General features: G+C 43.1%; 1 protein-coding gene across 6 annotated transcripts in view; it reads left to right on the top strand.

Moving 5' to 3' along the window:
• The window catches only part of RAD18 (RAD18 E3 ubiquitin protein ligase), a 119,624-nt gene extending 111,096 nt beyond the window's left edge, over positions 1-8,528 (top strand). For 4 of the 6 annotated variants that reach the window (XR_006716016.1, XR_006716015.1, XR_006716014.1 and 1 more), the window contains one exon: positions 3,099-3,201. Coding sequence is in view for 2 of the 6 variants with exons in the window: in XM_045493632.1 (XP_045349588.1) it covers positions 3,099-3,201 (103 nt within the window). In the remaining 4 variants the exon portion in view is untranslated. Of the gene's footprint in view, positions 1-3,098 lie in introns of all 6 variants that reach the window. The other 2 variants (XM_045493632.1, XM_045493633.1) reach the window with 2 other exon arrangements.
• Positions 8,529-18,125: the final 9,597 nt, after the last annotated feature.

Genomic DNA, 18,125 nt, shown 5'->3' with positions numbered 1-18,125 from the left:
TATACACCTTCTGAAAAACAGCTCTTTGCTTGCTACTAGGTTCTTGTCAAAACTGAATGGCCTGGGCACCTAAGTGGTTCAGTCGGTTAAGTGTCCTGACTCTTAATTTCGGCTCAGGTCATGATCTCACCCGACATCAGGCTCTGCACTGACAGTGTGGAGCCTGCTTGGGATTATTTCTCTCCCTCTCTCTTGTGATCTCTCTTTCTCTCAAAACAAATAAATGAACTTAAACAACAACAACAACAACTGAATGGCCTGGTCCACGGAGGCTCTTATGGACTGAATTGTGTTCCCCTAAAATTCATATGTTGAAGCCCTAACCTCCAATGTGACTGTATTTGGAGATGGAGCCTTTAAAGAGGTAACTAAGGTTGAACGCATCATAAATGTGATCATGAAGGCCACAGATTGGCAGATCCCCCGTGTTGAGACTAACAAGCCTGACAGGTGCTAACTGAACCATCTAGGTTACTCATGAACATATCAATAATAAGAGCCCGTTCTCCAAAGAGAATGCCTGGAATCAATAATGGGCTGATGGTCAAGGGATTCACTTGACCTTTTATCCTCCCTATAATCCACAGGCGTCTAATGTTGAAATGGCCTCCTTTAAAAATACCAACTCCCTCACCTTCTCCTGGTCCACACAACTTAGTAAGGAAGTTTGGTCACTGAATGCTGCTGTCCCCAGAAAGGAATTATCTTTGGGTCGCTTTCTGGGTAATGATTAGGGCAAAAAGCATGTTGGGGTTATATTGACCTATTTCAGAAACGCAGGGTTCCTCAGCTATTCCTAGGCATGATGCTTTTTTCTTTCTCCTAATGGCAACCATATACTGGCCAGATTGGTACACCCTCTGGGTGGCAGCTTGGCCAAGAGGGGTCCTAGAGAATTCAGACTTAATTCTGGTTAAGCTTGTTGGATTCACTTGCTGGAATGCCGTGGTTCTAGGTCAGGGCATCTGGCCTACTGTCTGCCACATACATCTCCTGGTTGTGGTTCTTTCTGTGTTATAAGAATTGAGTTGCGACAGACGATATGGCCCTCAGAGCCCCAAATATCTGGTCATTTACACAGAAAGTTTGCCAACCCCTGTCCTAAATCAAAAATAGTAAGCACTTGTCTTGGTATACGACCCACCGAGTCTTCTTGCTCTGGCCCACATGGGTCAAAGTGGGGAACATAATGAGTCTCTGAAAAGTTTAATGAAAATGTTCTTATTCCTCTTAAGCTTGACTCTTCCTGGTCAAAGGACTGTGTGTGGTAGGGGATTAGTGGAGAAAAGGTAAAGTTACAGCTAAGAAAAAGGAACATGCTAATTTTGTGGAGGTGGAGAAAGCAGCAATGTTGACACCTGGGGAGGAACCTCTTAGCCTCTGGGAGGTACCATGAGGGAAGGACAGTAATGACCTTTGTCTTTCAGAGCCACCCATTAAACATCTCTCCATGTATGTTCTCCAGCTTTTCCCTAGAGCCTTTATCATATTAATCAGTTGGTTAAAGTTTCCAACATGTGAGTCTTTCTGTTGGTTACTTTATCTCTTGACAATGGACTTATTATTTGTTTATTTTTCTTTGTGCATTTGTACATTTTGCATGGATGCTAGACATACTGTGAAGGGCCATAGATAGTTAAAATAGTGTTTCCACATGGAAACAGGCTTGCTTCTTCTGTAAGGCCATTAGTGTGGGGAGTTGACCCAGGTTGGAATTTCCTTGTTCCTAACATGACCTTCAGTGGATATCAGAGGCATCAAGATCTTCAACAAGTGGGCTACTTTTACCTTGTGCTTAGTGTGGGGGCTGGGTTGTAGAAAGGTTTTGTTCACTGCTTTTGTTTCCATTGACCTTTCAGCCTTGTCTGCATGCCTGCCTCCCAGAAGGGCCTCTCTCCATGCCCATACCTCTCCCTCAGCAGTTTACTGTTACTCCCTAATACTTGGTGCTTGGCTCCTGGTGGGGGCCCGCTGGAGCTCTCTCTTTCTTGTTCCAGCTGTGGTCTCTGGCAGCTTCTGGCAGGCTCCATGTGCCTGGATCTTGTGGGCGGAGCTTTCTCCGCCCACCCCCTCTCCCTCCCATGGTTGTCAGACTGCCTTGACCCAGGTTCCGCTTGGTGTTGAGGACATCAGCCTAAGATGATTTTCTGCCCTTCCTCCAGAGGTAGAGGCTTTTATTTCTACCATTTCCTCGGCAGGAAAGTATCTTTGCCAGTGTTCTTGCAATTGATTTCCTGTCCTTCAATGCAGATTGATTTTACCTCCGCTCCTCCTCCAGAGACCTTAGATCTTTGCCCGATTGCCATGGGCCATTCAGTTTCCCTCAGCAACTGAAAGCTTTCACTTCATAGAAGAGAACAATCCCAGGAAGAGGTAGGGCTTTCTGCCTGACCCCTGTCCCCACATTCACCAGCTTTATCCAGTGCCACCAAAGTGGGCTGTCCTCAGTCTCCTGCCCTGCTCCCAGTTTTTCTCATGAGCATTTGAGGGAGGCTCCTGGAAAAGTGCTTGCAAGTGCATGCGGCCTCTCCTTGTGTTAGGGCCTTTCAGTACTAGCCCATAGTTCAGAATTCACTAAAATGTCAGCTGATAACCTCTTACCTGGTTGTACAACAGCCACCTTCCTCCGGTGCTGTGTCAAAAGCGAGAACTTGTGTGGCCCATCTCTCTTTGGTGGGGCTTATCTTTCTTTGGAATTTTGTTTTCTTGGTTGCCTTACAACCTCAGCTCTCAGGATTAGGAGAATGATTTCATTGTGCTCTGACTTTGCCTTGTTAGGATAGGAGCACTTTTTTTTTTTTTTTCCAGTTTTGTTCATGTTAAGCAAAGTGTAAAATTATTCTAGATTTTGATTCAGAAGAAAGGGGTTCAATTCCTGCCTCTGTCACTTACAGCCTGTGATCTTTGCTAAGTCAGTTATAAAATGTATTTAAAAATGCTAATAATTATTATTGTAATAGACTAGCCAGTGGAGCAGAGGACTATGTGGAAGTTTAAAATGAAACAGTGCACGTGAAAGCACATGTTAACTAGAAACTGCCGTGGAAGAATCATGATCGTTATTTTCTAAGGTGCTGTTTCCTTTTTTACATTTTCAGAAATGATCTTCAAGACGCAGAAATGAGTCCAAGGTTCAATCGTCGAACAAGATCAGATGAGAGTGCTGAGATCGAGCCGAGAAATAAACGGAATAGGAACTAGCGTGGGCTTTGCTGACGTTTCCAGTGTGGTGGGTGGAGTGTGCCACTGTGGGTTGCCAGGCAGACTTCGTGTTCATAAATGCCCAAGTGAAGGGGTTAACTTCTCAATATGATAAGTAGCTGATTGTCATTCTTTTTATTTTTTATTTTTTTGTCTTTCCTGGGAAAAAATAAGTTAACAAAACATCCTCACTTGGTTAGTTAACCTCCTGTCTCTAAAACCTCTCTCTGTAAAAATACATCCACACATCCGCCAGCTTTGCAGCGTTCACAGACGTGTTGGCAAAGGAGTTTTGCATGGTTTTGTTTCTAAATCAGGATGTCCTTAAGGCATTCTCCTCTTCCATGGAGACACTAACTTGACAAAATGATTCTTTTCAACCTCTTTGCCACAAGGAACAGCTGAAGAGTTAAGAGCCTCTGTATTTCTGGAAAAGCAGGATGTCATAAATCACCTCTTTGGTGCATGTCAGCTCCTAATGCCCGGATGCCAGCATGCCTGTCACAGCAGTTACGTGATGGTCGTTGCCCGAGTTTAATGTAGTCGTTTGTTATTTGGAGTAGGGTGGTGGGTACTGGAACCTAAAGTCACGAACAATAACTTTGAAACATCAAGCATATACTTCAGAAATGGCACTTCAAAATGATGTTAGTCTTTATTTTTTTTTTCCCTTGGATAAATCAAATGTTTAACACTCTGAATCCCAGCTATTAATCAAAAAGAATGCAATAAATGGATTTTGTAAATGAATAGATTCTGTATCAATTTAAAATAATGCCCTGAAAACTGTCTTGTGAATAGTTGAGCACAAGCTACAAATCATTGGAAGGGCTTGGTCAGAAATTGTTGTCTCTGCAAAATGTCCACCAGACCAGTTCCCAGTTCCTTCCAGAGTTCCTAATGCCTCTCTTTGGCATCTCAGAGCCAGCCCTCCTGTCCCTTCCCTGCCCCCACATCACTGCCCAGCCCAAACACATCCGCTTTCAAATAACATGACAGTACACGTGCCAGTGTTAAGACAACAAATTTATGAATGTGCCAGAGACATTTGTGACTTCCCCTTTGCAAAGAATGTCTCCATTGACTTTGGCTTTTTGGTATGCTTTTGGGTTTCTGGATAATGTGTGGAGTCTCATTATGACTTAGAGTTCAGCGTTTTCACATTTAAATGGCCGTTTGTTTTCCTTTTGAGTTCTCTGAGCTTCAAATGGTTATATAAGAATTTGTCATGGTCATGTCATCTGCTACATTATGAGTGGTGCAGGGGTACCTGGGTGGCGCAGTCGGTTAAGCGTCCGACTTCAGCCAGGTAACGATCTCGCAGTCCGTGAGTTCGAGCCCCGCGTCAGGCTCTGGGCTGATGGCTCAGAGCCTGGAGCCTGTTTCAGATTCTGTGTCTCCCTCTCTCTCTGCCCCTCCCCTGCTCATGCTCTGTCTCTCTCTGTCTCAAAAATAAATTAAAAAAAACATTAAAAATTTTTTTTTAATTATGAGTGGTGCATTAAGGAAACTAAAAGTAGCACCACTCACTAAATTGACCATAGGATCTGATGTGAGGTCAGTGAGCAATATCAAGCAAAATAAGGTTTAACACTGATGTGATATTTATGTCACCGAATTGCCAGAAATTATGCTAAAATGAAAACTGTTTCATTAAAAATTGCACACCCACTATAAATTAAACTGGAAATAATCACTATTTTAATTGCAGCTATAAAAAGAAAACAAAACAAAAAAACCCCAAAATCCAAACAAGTAAATTTGAACATCTAATTGGGATCAACATCAGGGATTCATGAATCAGGCAGCATCCCATCTACAAGTAGAAAGGAGCTCCAAGGAGCTGTACAAAATGGAATGTTTTTAAAGGCAGAAAGGAGGTGGGACAAGGAAGTCATTAGCAAAAGAAAATATAGGATGGTTTAGTCAAATTCCTTTTGGGGCAAGGGGAGGTGGTCTCTCATGCAGATCACCTCACTAGTGCTGATCAGGAAATTCCAGATTGGTTAAAGGTCACGTTCCTACAATGCAACTAAGTCTTAGTTGCTGTTGTGGGGGCAAGTGACTCCACCTTGGGTCTGTTGTTTCTTTTTCTTTATTTTTGACACAGCAAAAGGAGTCTGCAAGGGAGTAGTGAGACCCAAGTTAGGGAAATAGGCAAGTGACTATTCAGTAAATAATTGATTATCTTCTTAGGTAGCAGTTACTGTGCTGAGCACTGGGAAAACAGAGGTGACCAGAAGCCATCTGAAATGATGGTTTTCAGTAGGGCAGGAAAGAAGATTTTGCCCCTAAGGGGCTTTTGCCAGTTTGTGGAGACATTTTTAGGTGTCACAACTGTGGGGTTAGAGGATTGCCCTTGGTATGAATGGATAGAGACCAAGGATGCTTCTGAACATCCTGCAACACACAGGGTAACCCCTATGGCGTTTTTGCTCAAGCTGCCATAACAAAGTACCATGGACTGGGTGACTTAAAAGGAAAAAAAGTTTTTTTCTGCCAGTTCATGGAGGGTAGCAGTCTAAGATGAAGTTGTCAGTAGGGTCAGTTTCTTCTCAGATCTCTTTCTGGGGCTTGTAGATGGCCACCTTCTTGTTGTGTCCTTAGATGATCTTTCCTCTTTGCACACATTTGTGTCATAATCTTCTAAGGACAGCAATCATGTTGGATCAGGGCCCATCCATGACACTTCACTGTACTTTAATTATCACTTTAAAAACCCTATTTCCAGGGGTGCCTGGGGGGCTCAGTTAAGTGTCTGACTCTAAATTTTGACTCAGGTCATGATCTCAAAGTTCATGCGTTCAAGCCCTGTGTCGGGCTCCCACAGTGAGAGTGTGGAGCCTGCTTGGGATTCTCTCTCTCCCCCACTCTCTCATCCCAACCCCTGCTCATGCTCTCTCTCTCTCTCTCTCTCAAAAATAAATAAATAAACTTAAAAAAAACAACCCTATTTCCAAATGCATTCACATTCTGAGGTACCAGGGGTTACACCTTCAATATATTAATGGCAGGGTCCGGGAACACAGCTTAGTCCATGACACCTCCCAGTTAAGAATTAACTGGTCCATTAAAATTGTCAATGGTACCAAGATTGAGAAACCCTGGTGTAAAGGATCTCCCAAGTCTACTTGAAAAATGATTCCTAAAGGGCATTTACTGAGCTCTATCAGCACTTAGGATACACTTAATACTCATTATTGAAGGAAAGGTAATTTTATTTCCATTTGAGAATGCAGAACTTAGGTTAAGTGTTAGATCTAGGATTGAAACCAATAAGCTTTTGGTTCCAAAATTCATCTGTTAGTGAAAATGTGATCCTCACCACTGGTTATTTATTTATTCTCTTTACCTCCTAACTCCCATCCAGGGTATTAACAGCTCCCATGAGTACGTCATCCCACAATGGCAGTGATGCTTTTGGTTTGGGATGGTGTAAGTGAGCTGCTGTGTACTTTAGAAAGGGACCTCCAGGTTGATCTCATCTGACAGACCATGCTTTTATCCTCTTATCCCTTTTCTCTTCTTTATACCCCTCATTGAGAGTCAGTGGTCTAGTTGAAAAAGTAATTCATACACATAAGACAATGTGAGTAGTATAGGGAGGGTAGTATATATTTAAGAAGTAACTCGTGGTTGAAGAGGTTCAGAGCAAGTCTCCCTAAAATGTGCCACTTTGGCATGTGGTAATTGAGCTGAACAATTGAGACTCTGCAGGCCCAAGAGAAACTTTTTGCCATTCCCTTAACTGTCTAAAAGAATTTAAATGAGGTCTTTCCCAGAGTTAGAGTTAATACCAAAGATAAATTTTATCTGAGTAACGTATCTCATATAAACATCTAATTACATCTAAAACATATGCTTTTTCTCATTAGCCTGTGAATTGCCTTCCTTGTCTTTGAACCCCCAGGCCCCTATCCCATTCCTTAGCTCATGATGACATATATACTTCATTTTACCTTTCTGTCTTTGAGCGTCTCGTGTATGTGGGGTTCCCATACATACAAAATTAAACTTGATTTTCTTCTGCTAATGTATCTCATGTCAACTTAATTGTTAGCACCAGCTGGAAGAAACTTTGAAGGGTAGAGGAAAAATTTTCCTCCCCAGCATGGCAAAGATTCTGGTCAACAGGAATAAACAAGAGAGGTTTTGGAGAAAAAAAAAATTTTTTCTTATGGCTCTCGGTCTGTAGAATGAGAAGAAAACAATGATCTAGATTACTACACTGATGATTGCTGTGGTTAAACTCAAGAATTGAGTTTTCTTAGAACTGGGGAAAAGGCAGAAATGGTGGATTACAAAATTCTTAGCCTCTGCTAAAAGAAAATAGCAATTCTTGAAATGAGACACAGTGTTTTCCTGTTATGTGTTTCTTTTTATTGTAAAAGTAATTAGGAACATTAGAGGGGGGAACCAGTGTAGCCATTGAATTCATGACCATTTTGATAACGTTTCTTTGGTTTTAGTCTTTGAACATATCAGATGTCCTTCGCAATAACCACTTGAGGTTATAAACAGGTCATGCTGGCACTAACACCTCCTGTTACTGGCTACCTACACTTGGGCCTTATGGGGGCATTTCCCCATCCCATTCCCCGTATGTCCAGGTATCCCTGGCCTCAGGCTACTGAGAATATAAGAGCAAGTCCATGCCTCAGTATGTTGCTGCTCTCCTACCACATTCCTGCTGGGCATCTGTCACCCTTGTCAGTGGTCTCTGCACTGCTGGTCCTGCCAGAGAATCCCGACTTGCTGGGATGCCATGTACCAAGGCATCCCTCTACTCCTGTTGATTTCACTGATTCTTGGCCTTGCTGTGTTCTCTGCAGAAGCAATGAAAGTGTGTTCCCCCAGTCCGATAGTGTGCTGTCACCTGGGCCCATTGTGTCCTTCATAAAAATTTTTCTGCTTCTCCCTCTTTCCTTACCCCCTTTTCTTTCTCCCTTTCCCCTTTATCTCTCTTTCCTCTTTCCCTTCTCTGCCTTTCCTTGAGTATGATGACTGCATGTCAGGTAGTAGTGCAAAACAGACCCTGCTATAATGGGACTTGTAGACCACAAGGGTAGACGGACATTAATTATACAAATTAAAATTGTGATAAGTAAAATAAAGCAGAGGTACATGGCCCTGTGAAAATATGTAATAGGGGGATTTTGATTTTGCCTATAAGCTCTGTAGGAACTGAAAAATCAGTTCGAGGGGATAATGTTAATCACCGTAGTCCTGCTTTGTCCTCTATGTCCTAATCCCCAGGAAACTGTGCAGGTACCTTCTGACTTTTTGGTCCAAATATTAAAATATTCATGGAAGTCAACTTAAGCAAATATGTGCCTATGTGTCTACTAACTTCACGACTACGTCAGACAAGCCAGACAAGTCAGAATTGCATATGACTTAGCCAGGATTGACTCCACACACCGTGCTTTTGTCACTTTGCACAGAACACTTTCACAGTACATTATCAGTACTCTTGAGTGATTGTGTCATGAACCCATCCGGATCATGTGCCACCTTTGCACAGTCTTCTCTTCCTAGACATTTACGTTACTGCCAGTTTTTCCCAATTATAAATAATAATAGAATTTTTTCCCTTCAGTTAGATTCCCAGAAATGGAATTATTGCAATACTATTAACAAAACCTATGGGCAGGTTGTTTTCACAACAGAGGACATTAAGATATTAAATTCTAAAGGGGATCTAGTCTGTGTTTTAAAATAATGGTCATTAGGAGATATATTGGAGCTCTTTGTGGGAATTTCACAGCAAGTGCAAAAACTTTCATATGGCTTCTACTTCTATTAGCTGTCAAAGCTGATGGGTCCACAATTGATGGGGCCTGAGAAAAGATAATTCTGTAGGGTTATAAGCAAGCAGAAGGCCAAAGTACTTTGGGCACTCTAATACTGTTTTTAATAGGCTCCCTAAGGGGGATGGCTAGAGAACCCTTTTATTATATTTCACACCCAAGCTGGGTACATTTTCTGGCAAGATTCTAGAGCTGTCATTTTTCTAGTGCTGGCCAGAGAAGCGTCCAGCTGCTTTGGAGACAGATGAGCAGGTGACAGACACAGTTGGCAAAGTCTTACAAATGTCTTCACTTGAATGGGGCACTGGGTGGGCTCAGGAGTACCAGCAGGCAGGGGACTTTTTTTGGTCCCAGTATTGCAGCTTTGAAACTACAAGCTTCGTAAGTGAAACCCTGACTTCCACAGGGCATTGTTTATTACTTCCATTTCAGTTGCGTGAGAACAGCATCACAACCTTGAATGGATTTTACAGTTTTGTTTTTTTTTTTTTGTGCACCATTTAGAGTAGCCCTGACTTTTCCATGCTGAACAGCATGTCTGAACTGCAGAATGCACTTCTGGGTAACCTCACATTCATAGTCGAATGAAGCTGTTAAATATAACAGTTTGAGTTCTAAAGAATACCTGCTGAAAACTTTCTTATTTGGCAGCATTAGTTTCTGAAACCGTGACTTCTGTATAGAGCAGTTTATATCATGTTTTCAATTCATGGCATGGAGTTATCTAAACAAGCTAAAAGCTTGAAGGAGGAGGTAGACTATGTGAAGCTGGCATCTTATGCACCTTGTCACAGTTTTACAGAAATATAGGCTTTATAGAGACCCATTTTGCCTCAATCTGTTTCAGAATCATATGGTTTGGACTATTGCTGATTTCTATTCAGAAGTGGAGAAGAGATGAGGAAAAGTTTCTCGAAGTCTTACCTTGGTCAGGCTGGGATTTTTTTCTTGCAAAGTGAAAAATGGATTGGTCATGAATTATGGGATAGTTATGTTTAAATTTGCATGTTTCTCATGCAAGATATTAGATTGAGAGACCCAGGCTGCACTCCATTAAATTTCGATAGGCCAACAGCACTTATTAAAGGATGTTCTTTAGGAAGAATGTCCTAGAACCCAGGGAGGAGTGAGACGCCAAAGGCAATCTTGAGCCGAGAAATTGGTAAACACATTGGCAAATCTAAGTAAAGACAGACCAAAAGAAAAACCTAATGGGCCATGGTCAAAACAAGTTGGAATTAAAGTGTTACACAGTAACTTGGCCTGTGGGAAAGTGAGGCCAGAATAATTATTAAAGATATTCTGAGGCCCTTAGTAGTTGTTTGGGAGACACTGACCTATATTACATTTTAAGCCAAGGGTCCATCTCGGATTTTTAGGCGTAACTATTTGTAAATAGAAACAATGTAGTATTTTTCAAGTCAGACAATAGGATTAAGGAGAACTTGGTATCAAACTACTACCAGACAGAAAAGAAAGTTAAAAAAAAAAACTACAAAAAAGTGTGGTGAAAACATAAGACAAGATGGTCCAAAAGGCCAAATATACCAAGAATCCCTACATATAAATGACTGAACTTAGTAATAGCTAATGTTTATTACATAGTGTGTCTTGTTTGCCAGGCACTTTTCTAAGGGCTTTGTCAGTGTTAACTCAGTCATTACAACAGCAAAGCCTTATAGATACAGAAACCGAGACTCAGGTCAAGACTTATTCCAAGAATACACATGCAGTATTTACGACAGATTATTCTACACCTTCAACTCCTCAAATGTATTTCAAAAAGCCCAAATTTCTTAGAGAAATTGGACTTGACGTGACTTATACTGCCCTTGCTGACCTGATCCCTGTCTACTGTCCCGCCATTTGCTGGGCTCTAGCCACCCAGACCTTGCAGCCACTACACCAACACACTAGGCTTGTTCCTGCTTCAGGGCCTTTACTGTGTCTCCTCAGCGTGGAATTATCTCCCGATCTTAACATGACTGCCTGCTTCTCATCAGTCAGCTGCACAAATGCTACCTCATCAAAGCGTTCCTGGACCTCTCTAAAATACTCCCTTCCTCCCACAAGTCCTTGTCTGTCCCAGACTCGTCTTTCTTTTCTTCATCCAAAGTTATTTGTTTTCCCCTACCAGAACGAGAGCTCTGTGGGAGAAGGGACTGTCACATTTCCTACAGTGTCTCCTGTGCCTATAAGAGTGTCTGGTACACAGTAGGTGTTTGAAACTGTCAACAAAAAACGAAAAGCTGTTTGTGGTCTGTCTTCCCTGGCTGGAATGTGAGATCCCGGACCCTGTCTGTGTGGGGCTCACCTCCAGACCACCAGTGATCTGAACAGCATGGGAGCCCAGCACTAAAGAGGTATTGACTGAGTCCTTGCTGACGAGCAGAGAGATAAGTTAACTTGGTCAGGGGGCCATCCCAGCCATTCCTCCTTTCCTCAGCTCCTGTCTTCCTTTCTGCCTGGTCTTCAACTGTCCTGGAAGTGTTCAGTTCAATAGGATGAAAATCACACCAGTTAACATCATTTACGTGAACTGTTCATCACTTATTCCAAACCGTCATGACTCTCAGTAGCATCTCCGTGTATCTTCACTTAGTTGTACAGTAATCTTTAATGTTGGCTTCTTTGATTACAACACTAAATGCTTTTCTGACTTTATGAAGTTTGTTACTCTAGTGTGGACATACTTTTTTTTTTTTTTAATTTTTTTTTTTAACGTTTTTATTTATTTATTTATTTTTTGAGACAGAGAGAGACAGAGCCTGAAGGGGGGAGGGGCAGAGAGAGAAGGAGACACAGAATCGGAAGCAGGCTCCAGGCCCTGAGCCATCAGCCCAGAGCCCGACCCGGGGCTCAAACTCACGGACCGTGAGATCATGACCTGAGCTGAAGTCGGACGCTTAACTGACTGCGCCACCCAGGCGCCCCTGGACATACTCTTTTTAAACTTTTTTTTTTTAACGTTTTTATTTATTTTTGAGACAGAGAGAGACACAGCATGAACGGGGGAGGGGCAGAGAGAGAGGGAGACACAGAATCGGAAGCAGTCTCCAGGCTCTGAGCCATCAGCCCAGAGCCTGACACAGGGCTCGAACTCGCGGACCATGAGATCGTGACCTGAGCCGAAGCTGGACGCCCAACCGACTGAGCCACCCAGGCACCCCAAGTGTGGACATACTCTTGAACTAAAAAAATGTTATAAGGAACATCAGTGAGGACCTCAGCCATGGAAAGTATTTTCTATCTTTAAGTAATGCTTACCTAGAGTCTTATTTTTTGGGCCCAAACTTGATTTTGCTTTGAACCATGTTGACCTGCATGTTGGACACACAAATCTTCACTTAAGACGGATAAAAAACTCCTAATGCTAAAAGCCATTACTCTGGCTTCCTGGGTGCCTTCAAGGATTTTGTTAATAGCTTTCCTTCTGGTTTGACAAATGATCCCAGAGTCTCTGTGTCATATTGAAATGTTCAGAACTACAATCTCTTTTCTCTGGAGTTTTTGTGACAAGAGCAGATGTTTTGTTCTGGAGACAAAGCTCTGTTCTGGGAGCGTATATTGACTCACTCTCATCAGGAGACAGATGAAGGGGCGTCTGAAGGATTAATGTTTGTGATCATGAAAGAAAAAGAGGCCTGAGATTGTTTTAGGTTTCTTGTTCAACAAGAGGTCATAAAACTGGAGTTTGAAATCAACCTCCGAGCCTACCCAGTTCAATGGCATTGTGCTACAGATGGAAGTACTCAGTTGACAGAGAAAGAGTACTCTCCACATCACCCAGTGGAGGGACACAGTGAAAGTAAAAGCTGGAATTCTACCTGGGCAGATGAAGGGTTGGGTCCCAATGCCCTGTTAAAGCTGTTTGTAGCTCACTGTGGGATCTTGAGTAAGTCCTTTAGCTTTTTCATTTATGTTCTTTACCTGTAAAATAGGCCCACCAATTCCTGTCTTTCCCATTTTCTGGAGGAAAGTCCAGATCGGTATTACAGTAAGTTTTTGTGTCCAGTTATGCATGGAATAGTGCTGGCCCTTTTATAGGAAGAGTAGCAGTATCCTCATACTGCCTGTAATTAATTTATTTAAGATTTTAATTATTTGTAAACAATACATTCTCATGCTTTATTATTCATAAGGGACAAAAATCTCTCTGCCACCACCATTTTCTAGCTGTTGAGTTCCTCTCCCTGGAGCCAATCTCTCCTGGTGGATTTTTAAAAAATATTTTATGCACATGCAAGAAAATATGTAGTCCCCCTTTTTTTTCTCACAAACAGTAACATATAATATACACTGTTCTGTACCTTGCTTTTTTCCTCTGAACATTATATCTTTTTATATATCATTTAATCAAGTATCCTTTTTCTTTTTTAAGGCTGCATAGGATTGCATATATTGCCATTCCATAATGTCTGGATCAGCTTCCCATTAAGAGATGTTTAGATTTCTAATATTTTCCTTTTATAAATATTGCATGTGTGTGTGTGTGTGCTTATCTGTATGATAAATTCCTAAGGGTCCAGGGTTTTGATAGTTTATCCCCCTTTAATTCCTTCAGTTTAAATACTGCTTTCAACCTCTTCTTTCCAAATGAGTATAAACTCTGGCCCTTTGACTCAGAAGCTTAGGATCTGAGTTAAGGAAAAAAAGGCATGAATATGTGTCTGCATAATAAAAATATGGGACAGGGAGTTATAAGACCACAACCTGGCAGGCTTTGAGAAGAGAATAGACGTGAAGGTGCTTGGAAATCTTAGATAGCTCACACTGTTACTTTAGGATGCCATGGTTCCCAGAGTGTCTGCTTCCCCTAAACAGGACTGACAGATCACAAAGGATCCCCATAGAACCTGACCTTGTGAGCCCTTCATCTGGTTTGTCTTTATAAGTGCCAGAGTGGACGAAGTATGATAAAAATTAGTATAAAAATAGCAACAAAGATTTGTTGGATGAGTGAATATATTCTTAGGCTCCCGTGAATGTCTGGGTCAGCATGGAGCTTCCTCAGACCCTGCCCAGACCAGTGCCGGGGGCTTGTGCTATCAGTAAGAAGGCAGCACAAGTGGGTTATGCTGTATGGGGCCATGTTGATCAACACTGACCAAATCAAATGGAACTGTACACCAAAAAAAAAAAAAAAAAAAAAAGTAATTTTCCTGTATGATAAACACATACAAAACCACAACTACCAAGCAAACCATCAGTGAATGCTTTGCTGGGCTTCCCCTTCAAACAACTCCTGCCCCTGAGGGGAGGGAGAGTGATGTCACAACCCCAGGCTGTATCCCTAAACATTTCCACCTTCACCTTGGTGCTTACAAAGTTGGACACCATAATGCAATAATTAGGAAGTAGGATTACAATGGGTGAAAGAGGAACAGAGGTAAAGGCATTTGACTGAATTTAGGTTTAAGTATCTTGGTAATTAAGGTAAAAATGGGAACTGTGTAAGAAGGCATCATTCTCACCAGCTAAACCCTGTTGTTATTTGGTTTCCAAGTTCTCAGTTTCCTGTAGATATTACTTATGCATTGTCTTGTTTCCATCAAAGCATTGGGATTTGATAGTCATAGGTGGGGGGTCTGCCATTGGTCTCCATCCCTCAGGCATGTCACCTGTCACAGAAGAGCTAAGATTAAAAAGTGTCCCCATTCCCTGGAGACAACTGTGTCTGTATTCTCACCTGATTCTCAGGACACTCCTTGTAAGCCCTGAGGCCAGCCTGGCTCTTCTGACCCTCCCTTCAGCCACTCATGCACCCGTCTACACCAGGACGCCTGATTGCGGTCTGGTAATGGTTGGGGGTTTTAGGAGTGATTAGGCACCATTAGGGTCAAGGTCTTCTCAGTCCATGTGCTGTCTACTTAGCTTCCCTGGAAGCTTGTGTGCACTTCTAAGGGGATGAATTACTACGCAGCACTTGTCATGAGTGTTTTCTCTGACAGCCAAAAACCATGCCTTTAACCTGTTGGATAATGTGATTCATTTTAAAAAATGAGGCTAGGAGCGCCTGGGTGGCTCAATCGGTTAAGTGTCTGACTCTTGATTTCGGTTCAGGTCATGGTCTCACGTTTTGTAGGTTCGAGCCCCTCATCAGGCTCCATGCTGGCCATGCGGAAACTGCTTGAGACTCTCTCTCCCTCTCTCCCTCTCCCTCTGCCCCTCCCCCTCTCATTCTCTCTCTCAAAATAAATAAACTTAAGCAACAAAATGAAATAAAACACAAAGGAAAAAAGTCTAGACCTTCAGCTTTCTAACCACATCAAGCTGGTGAGGAAGTCAAGTGTCATGATCTAGGCCTCTTTAGAGAGTCAGGAATGGGATGCTTAGGGCCCCCTGGAAAATGCCTGCTGCTCCGACCTTGCCCTACCCCCCAACCAGATCTCTGCCGTGAGAGCCCCTATGTCACAGTCGATCAGTTCGGGCTTTCCCAGAAGTGGATGCCAACACAGATTTAGATAGGCCAGAGGTTTATTGAGGAACACCCGTGAGGGATAATAGGGTAAGGGAACAAGACAAGGCAGGGAGAGCCTTCTGGCACCTGTAGGAGGAGGGAGGACAGGAGCAGGTTTGGGTAGGCGGAGCCTCAGACCACAGTGCAGAAATCACTCCCAGTCCCTCCCTGTGGACAGAGGGAGGCCAGGTCTGGACCCCAGCTCTACATTTAGTTCAGCACATTTATCTCAGGCCTCCTCCAGGTGCTGCTTTCCCCTAGCACGAGGAATACAAAGGCGTATAAGGCACAATCCTTGCCCATGAGGAACTCCGCCTGGTAGTAGGGAAACCACCCGCCGGTTGGTGGATAATTAATTAGAATAGCATGCAGCAAATTCACAGAGAGCAATATGATTAGAATAATCCTGGGGACAAGGGGCGAGGCCTTCACAGAAGATATTTGGTGTTCTTTCTGTGTGCACCTAGGATGGTATGAACACCGTACCTCTGGTCTCCCATTAAGGAGACCTCCTAAAATTAAGGATGATGTTTTCAGCGCCTGGCACCAAAACAGAGGAAGGCAGCTGCTGAAGATCAGCACGCACACACAATTGTGGGCTGCTTCCCCCATTGCCTTGCCTCAGGAGCCCAGTCTCTTTCTCACCCGAAGAGAACTAACATGGACCCTGTGTGAAGGCCTCATGGGAGCCTCCACTGTCCTCTGTGGACAACCAGAGGCCTAAGAGGAGAGGAGACTGACCTGTCCCTGGCCTGCTGGCCCTGCCCTCCGGGGGTTGGAGGTCTGTGCCTTTGTTCTGATCTGGGGCGGAAAGGGGGAGCTACAAGGAGAGGCCACTCTTCTTATAAAGGGCCCCTGACCACCCGCCCACATTGGGCGTCCGAGAGAGGTGGAAAGTAGTCCCTCTGAGTGCATTCTGCTCACTTCCGTGGCACAGCTATCCCAAACCCCCCAAATGGGCTTTTTCTCTACTTCCTCAGGATGGGGGGACGTTCCCACTTCAGAGGCAGGAGTTGCTGTAGGAGACCTTCAACAAGACCACTCAAGGTCTCAGCTTCCCCCATGGTGAAAGAACAGTGAAACGAGGCTTCCCGAGTTAAGCTCGGTCATCTGATGTCCTTCCTGATCTGGCATATCCCAGCTGTGGGGCTGTTCTAGTTGGAGCCCAGAGGCTCCTCCCCCTCAGAAGGATGGAGGTCAGGGCCACCAAAGGCATTTCTAAGCTGGACACTCCTCATGTGTCCCTCCCTTCTGAAATGAGAGCTAACATCCAGTCCAGCTTCAAATGGAGAGGGGACCCCTGGTGTCCATGGGTACCCCACTGGTCAGCAAAGGGAAAGAGAAGCTGTTTCCCACACAGCTGTCAGCCAGGAATGAAAGGTACTGGTTTCAGGTGCTTCAGAGGCAGGATAGAAAATATAGACTCTGAGACTGGACAGCTCTAAGGTGGGAAGAGTCTCTGGACCTCAAGATTGAGTGCACACAGTGGCTGGCTGTGGGGCTTAGTCAAGCCGGTGCCATCAGCTCTGAGACTGCCTGCGTCCTGGTGATGTGCAATTTCCAGTCTGAGAGTCTTGCTTTGTTGCTGGGTGGGGAGTAATGGCTCCTGTTCTCTGAGGGACTGCTGGGAAGTTTCTTTGAGGCATTGGTAAGGCTGTTCTGAAGCTGCCACCTCCCTACCTGGGGGCTCAGACAAGCCCAGTTGATGTCCATGGCTTCCATGGAGATTCTTACAAGGATCAGAACCAACTTCTAGGAATCCTACCACTTGGAGACCAACTTTGTTTGTTTAACAGATTTTTTGAAAAACAGTTCACCTAATGTATAATTCATTCATTTAAAACATACTATTCAATAGCTTTTAGTATATGGAGAGTAGTGCAACCATTGACATAATTAATTTGAGAGCATTTTCATTTTCCCTTCACCCCTTATCTGTCACCTGCAACTCTCCCATCCTTCCCAGCAATAACTAATCTACCTTCTGTTTGTGTATGTCCTTATTCTGTACATTTCATAGCAATGGAGTCATACCATATGTTGTCCTTTGTGTCTGACTTCTTTCACTTAGCTTAAGTTTTTCAGGCTATGTGCATGTTGTGATGAGTACCAAAACTTCATTTCTCTTTACTGCTAAGTAATATTCCATTGCATGTATTATTTATCCATCCATCAGCTGATGGATATTTGGGTTGTTTCTACTCATTTTGACCACTCTGAAATAATGTCCATTTGCATACAAGTTTTTATGTGAACATAGGTTTTTGTCTTGGATATTTATCTAGGAACGGAGTTTCAGGATCAGATGTTTAATATTTTGAGGAACTGTCAAACTATTTTCCAAAGTGACCAGCAGTGAATTAGGGTTCCAGTTTCTCCACATTCTTTGCAGTGTTTGTCATCATCTGTCTTTTCTATTATAGTGATGCTAGTGGATGTGAAGCGATATCTCATTGTGGTTTTGATGTACGTTTTCCCAATAGCTAATGATGTTGAGCATCATTTCATGTGCTTATTGGCCAATTCTGTGTCTTCTTTGGAAATTTGTCTATTCTGATCCTTTGCCCATTTTTAAATTGTTTTTCTAATCTTGAACTGTAAGAGTTAATTGTATAGTTTTTTAAAATTTCAATTTCTGGGGCGCCTGGGTGGCG

This window comes from Leopardus geoffroyi, chromosome A2 (genome assembly GCF_018350155.1).
Source record: "Leopardus geoffroyi isolate Oge1 chromosome A2, O.geoffroyi_Oge1_pat1.0, whole genome shotgun sequence".
Taxonomy (NCBI): Eukaryota; Metazoa; Chordata; class Mammalia; order Carnivora; family Felidae; genus Leopardus; species Leopardus geoffroyi.
Note: the sequence above shows the minus strand (reverse complement) of the source record. Positions and strands in the feature narration are given on the sequence as shown.